The sequence below is a fragment of the Salminus brasiliensis genome, chromosome 4 (assembly GCF_030463535.1).
Source record: "Salminus brasiliensis chromosome 4, fSalBra1.hap2, whole genome shotgun sequence".
NCBI lineage: Eukaryota > Metazoa > Chordata > Actinopteri > Characiformes > Bryconidae > Salminus > Salminus brasiliensis.
The window spans coordinates 29,742,633-29,748,898 of NC_132881.1; the positions used below are offsets into that span (position 1 = coordinate 29,742,633).

General features: G+C 41.5%; 1 protein-coding gene across 2 annotated transcripts; it reads left to right on the top strand.

Annotated features, from left to right (window-relative positions):
* Positions 1-196: 196 nt before the first annotated feature.
* Positions 197-5,862, top strand: ckba (creatine kinase, brain a). 2 transcript variants are annotated; one of them, XM_072677940.1, is made up of 8 exons: positions 197-303; positions 930-1,134; positions 2,273-2,427; positions 2,560-2,692; positions 3,341-3,512; positions 3,941-4,064; positions 4,187-4,376; positions 5,491-5,862. In XM_072677940.1, the coding sequence occupies exons 2-8, from the start codon at positions 942-944 to the stop codon at positions 5,667-5,669; spliced, it is 1,146 nt and encodes a 381-aa protein (XP_072534041.1). In that variant the 5' UTR covers positions 197-303; positions 930-941; the 3' UTR covers positions 5,670-5,862. The 2 variants fall into 2 exon arrangements, with proteins under 2 accessions (XP_072534041.1, XP_072534042.1); XM_072677941.1 differs by lacking the exons at positions 197-303; positions 930-1,134 and adding an exon at positions 1,224-1,979.
* Positions 5,863-6,266: the final 404 nt, after the last annotated feature.

The window sequence follows — 6,266 nt, forward strand, 5'->3', positions numbered from 1 at the left end:
TACCTACACTGTCCACAACTGAATGCTGTGAGCGAAATCTTCGGTCTAACTCTTTAGTGATATGAGGCAGAGCCTGCTGTGTGCGTGGGTCCACTGAATGATGTATCCTCAACTTCCAGTTCTTCCAATCGTAGAAATGGACTGCAAATAGTAGCCAATAGGAGCCGCTCGTGTGTGCTATAAAGCAAATGCTCCATCAGAGACAAGCCCTGGAGAGCAGAGTGAGTTTGGAGTGCGCACTCCCCAGCCGGAAAAATAGGGATCTTTGTGTCAGCCCCGTCTTCATCTAGTAGTAGTCCACAGGTAAGAGTGTGCGTTTTTCCCAAACAAAACGACAATTAAACGTGTGGGCCATTAGACCACAACTCTTCAGGCAGCTTTGTGCTGAAGTTGATGACCCAAGAGGGAGAAATGAACTACAGTTACTTTTTAAAAACGTGAGAACGACTTGGTTTTGGCGATAACCTGATTTTTTTGTGTCCAGTGTGTGAACACACTTATTCCACCTTTGATTTATTTACGGTTATGGATGTTAGCACACATGTTAACACCCCAGGGTTCGGCTGAACTCGGAGTATGCACAGCATTCAGTTTGTAATGTTACATTATTTTTAATGGTATTGTCAGTTCTGGCTGTCGCTGATGTCTGTGTACGTGTACATTGCTCCAAGTCCGTTGGTTGGTCTGCATCCATTACTACTCCGCCTTCCAGCAGATTACCACCGTGCCGTTATTTTTCCACTAGAAAAGTTTTTATTCTCCTGTTTTAACACATGAACGCGTTCAGATGTTTTAGCGTAAAGAGTGTAGACAGTATCAGGCATTCAACAAAACCAAGTCGCTGTGTGGATTATTTGAAGGCTGAGCGTGTGTGGAGCAGCTTCGGTTGTAACTGGCGTTATTTTCTGTCCCATCCGCTGCGCGTTCAGTTAGCATCCACCATGCCTTTCGGAAACACTCACAACCAGCTGAAGATGAAGTACTCGTCCGAGGCGGAGTACCCCGACCTCAGCAAGCACAACAACCACATGGCCAAGGTGCTCACTCCGGCAATGTACGACCGGCTGCGCAGCAAGCAGACACCCAGCGGCTTCACGTTGGATGATGTGATTCAGACCGGGGTGGACAACCCAGGTAAAGTCCGCGCACTCACCAATACAAGCCCTCTGTCCTGCTCTAGCGGTGGGCGGATTGATACTGAAGGATCGATGCTACCGATCCTGACGCATCTGTTCGAGAATCGATCCTGATAAGCTGATCGATATCAAGTGTTGTCTTTGATCAGTATTCTGAAGATCTACCTTTTATTAAAAAAACTTTGTTGAAAGAGTGAAAAAATAATAACAAATAAATGTTTAGGGTAGGGACTACTTTTCATGCTGCGCTCATCGTCTGTCCTCCAGCTTAATTGGAGTTTCTGCACTGCTGACTACCACAGGAACCGAAGCACAGCTTGTTCTCAGGTCCATTAGCCACAATAACACGTAATCCAGCAGCATTCAGTGCTGCATTTCAAATGATCTTCTCTGTAAGGTTAATTTGAGTAAGGTTAGAAAATATGTTAAAACATATTTTCATTGGGGAGCCGAAATTGTTAATGTAATTTGATTAGAGAAGTATTGCTCTACATCTGGAATGCCAGTGCTCTCAAAAGAATTATGTGCAGTACAGTGACCTTGCTGAATTATAAGATAGGGTTATATATAAGTACAGTTCCCAGGGCATTTAAGAAATGTAAATGTTGTCTTCCTCTCCCTGATCAATGTATAATGTGTTGTTGTATTTGTATAGCAATTATAAAATGACCACTCTGACCATCAAGCAACTCTCAGCTGAGGATGAGTACCCAGACCTCAGTCAGCACCACAACCATATGTCCAAGGTTCTGACTCTGGAGATGTACAAGAAGCTCTACGAGCGCTCCACTCCCAGCGGCTTCACCATAGATAATGTCATTCAGACTGGAGTAGATAATCCTGGTAAAAGATCGCACTCAGGCCGCCAGGGTTCATATCAGGTCATGCTGTTCTACAGCATCCAGAGCTCACTGCGGGACAGTTTTACTAATGCAGCATAAGCCTCAGTGCATTACTAAAAGGGATTTTTGACATAGAGAAGTTTTGTGCAATGAAATGAAGAGTTAACCTGGGGAAGCACTTCAAGTGAAACATAGATCAGATTAGCAAATTATTTATTGACTCTATGCACTTTGTTTCTTGTGAGACCTCTTTCTTTATTTGCACACCTACATAAATGTATGTCCGTGTCCTAGGCCACCCCTTCATTATGACTGTGGGCTGTGTGGCTGGAGATGAGGAGACATACGAGGTGTTTAAGGAGCTGCTGGACCCCGTCATTCAGGACAGACACGGAGGATACAAACCCACAGACAAACATAAAACTGACCTCAACCCAGACAACCTCAAGGTACTGAGTTGTTCAAGGCTTGTTTACTACAGTGATCTGTATGACTACTAAGTGTCTCTTGCGTTTTGCTGCTTCACTGTAAAGTAAAATATGCTTTTATGTGTTTTTAAATGTTTCTTTCTTCCTCTGAAGGGTGGGGATGATCTGGACCCCAACTACGTGCTGAGCTCTCGAGTGCGAACTGGCAGGAGCATTCGCGGGTTTTGCCTGCCACCACACTGCAGTCGTGGAGAGAGGAGAGCCATTGAAACACTCTCTGTGGAAGGTACATACAGTTCTGGAGGCCCACTCTGTGGCTCATGTTGACAAAGCCAGACCTAGGTACATGGCTCCTCCTAGTGGTGATGCCAAAGATTTGCATCCTTCACTGTTATAACTCAGGAATTACTCCCTGCATTGTCTAATATGTAGTTACTAAATAATAGTCTTTAGAATGTAACAAAAGTCAGATTTTAATAGATTATTGGTTTAATAGATTATGAATTACTTCCAACAACAGGTTGGAATCTGTTGTAATAGCGTCATTACAATTGATTACTGACATTTTAAAGTTTTTGACCATTTTGTAAAAGTTAGCTGCATCTGTGGTAAAAAGATTTTAAAAGTAAAATGGTCCTGATGTATAGGATTTCTAAAGGTCATAGCTAATTAGTACTCATTTAGTACTGAATGTTAGTACTGAGTCTGGGTTTCTTAATTCTGTAGTATGTCATGCTTTTAAGTGCTTGTCAAAATGCATATGCAATGCACCCATAACACCATATAATAAAAATACACAATTTACTGGATAATTAAATATCAGTAAGTGTACAATAGAAAGATATTGTTAACTAATGATTTGCAGTAAATAAAAATGAGCATTGTTTTAATGATCAGCATGAAATGAATCTCTTTCTCTCTCTCTCTCTCTCAGCTTTGGGTGCCCTTAGTGGAGACCTGAAAGGGAAGTACTATGCTTTGAAAAACATGACAGAAGCAGAGCAACAACAGCTCATTGATGATCATTTCCTGTTTGACAAACCTGTGTCCCCTCTGCTGCTGGCCTCTGGGATGGCGCGTGATTGGCCCGATGCTAGGGGCATCTGGTAAGTAGATCCACAAAGCACTATTCATATTGTGGGGCTAATATGATTTACATAAGAGTTTCTTTATACAGTAATTGTGCATAATATCATATAGACATTTACACTTTTATACATTTACACAAAGCAACGAAATCTGTTATAATATATCAGAAATAGAACCACAACGGCCACTCTTTGTAAAAACACTATTTCAATTGTTAACTGAAGTAGTTTTTACTGGGAGTGCCCATGATGGTTTGACTGTATTCGGATTGATGGTACGTGTCTCTGTGATTAAGAATTAACAGACAACTTAGAAACAAACTATTGTGAGTTCATGGCCTTAATTACTTTAACATGGCTGGTTCTAGCTAACTAGAACACTGCGGTAATGTGATTTGTAATTACTTATTAGATTTTGCACACTCTCATATTCTGATGTTTGTTAGGCACAACGACAACAAGACATTCCTGGTGTGGGTGAACGAGGAGGATCACTTGCGTGTCATCTCAATGCAGAAAGGTGGCAACATGAAGGAAGTCTTCACTCGTTTCTGCACAGGCCTTACCAAGGTAATCTGCCCCATGAATCTATTGGATGAGGTTATTTCATAGCGGTAGAAATAGTAACCAATAAAGAACAGAACTCTGCGTAAACAATTTGTACAAACAAGTAAAAACATTTGTGCTTTCAGATCGAGGAGCTGTTCAAAAACAAGGGGCATGCGTTCATGTGGAATGAACACCTTGGTTACGTCCTTACCTGCCCATCTAATCTGGGTACAGGACTGCGTGGCGGAGTGCATGTCAAACTCCCCAATGTGAGCAAGCACAGCAAGTTTGAGGAGATCCTTAAGAGACTGCGGCTCCAAAAACGTGGAACAGGTAACAAAAAGGGCCATATAGTACAACTGACAGGGAACACCTAGCGTTCGGAATTGCTCCCCATTACAGAAATAGTACACTATACAGTGGGGCAGCCATTGTGTAGCATTGTTCGAAAACATATCATTCCCTATATAGTTCACTATCGAAAACACTCACAGTGCATTGCAAAATATAGCGTACAGACAGTTAATTTACATGGTATAATTTACAATGTATACCATAATGCATGTCTTACTGCGTTGCATTGTGTCAGATACAGAGTCAGTTTGCATCAGTCATCTTTTCATCGCTGCATTTGCTTAAGAGCAAATAAACAGTCACCATGCTGAGTGATATGAGAAATCTCATTCATACTTCAAGTGACCGTTCTCATTTATAACGCCTCTGGTCAGGCGTATCTCAGAGCGGTAGTATTACACACATGGGACAAGTTTTATATACAAAAATATAAGTAGATGCCATTTTACATTTACATTTACATTTACGGCATTTAGCAGACGCTCTTATCCAGAGCGACTTACAAAGTGCTTTGCTATTTACCCAAGAAAACCTTAGCTAGTTAGAATAGGCTAATAATTCAAAAGATACCTCTAAGCTTAGACATTACTAAACACAAGACAATAAGGCGACCATAGTACTTTATAGTAGTATTTTAAATCAATAAATAACAATGCTTATGTTTGTGAATTCTATTAGCGATTCCTGGTCTGGAATAGCTGTGCTACACTAAAAAGAGTCCTTGGACAAGACTCTGAACACTACATTGGCCCACCTTTGTAATGAGAGTAACCTTGTAAGAGCATCAGATAAATGCCATAAATGTAAATATGGTAGTTACGTTTGATCAATGTGAATGCGTCCCACAAATGTCCTTCACTTTTTATGATGCAGTATTTCTATGTTTATTGTCTGAAAAGTCTTCTGGTCACCCCTAATCAGTTCACTATGTTGCAGTAAATTCTATGTAGATTGAGGCAACAAGTGAGCTGAATGCGACTTCTGTCAATGGATACCTGCCTTGTTTGGTTGAAGCACACAATACTGCCACCTGTTGGCTGTTCGTAATTAAAATGGTGATCATTTTGGTAATAATGGCGGTTTGCTCTGTCAGGTGGTGTGGACACTGCTGCTGTGGGCGGCATATTTGATATCTCCAATGCTGACCGACTGGGGTTCTCAGAGGTGGAGCTGGTTCAGATGGTCGTAGACGGAGTCAAGCTGCTTATAGAGATGGAGAAGCGACTGGAAAAAGGCCAGTCCATTGATGACCTTGTGCCCGCCCAAAAGTAAACCAAGCCAAACCACCCTCTACCTCACTTTTCCCCTCCCATTCCCTGCCCACATTCAACTCCTACAATAAGAATGTATGTTGACTCCATCCATGAATGCATGTTGTATTTAAGCCGCTGTCCCCTCTGTCTCACACAATGGGGACCTTTTATTATGGTGGTAATGAGAGAATAAAACACTCCTGACCCATAAATACATGCCTACTGTCTGTCTCTGTAAAATGTTTGTGTTTATTCCAAAAAAATTCCCCATATCTAGATTAAACCCACCATTTCCAGCAGTGATCACCCAGGGTCACTACAACGGTGTCCAAGACTATGCTTAATCAAGGTCAAAGAAACTGGCTCTTGGTGTTCAATTTTTGGCAATGAGAATTAAGAGACTACACATTACTAAAATCAAAATTTTAATAAGGTCTTCAGGGGCCTCTGAATATTAGAGCCAGTGTTGGATAGTGACCACATTTGGGAAAACCTGAGTTAGTGCAATATAAAACTATTACATAGTTGTCTTACAACAGAGAAGATACTGGAGGCTGGCTAATACTAGGTTTGTGCAACCCCTCTGTGAGCTGTGACCTTCAATCAATACCTTTGT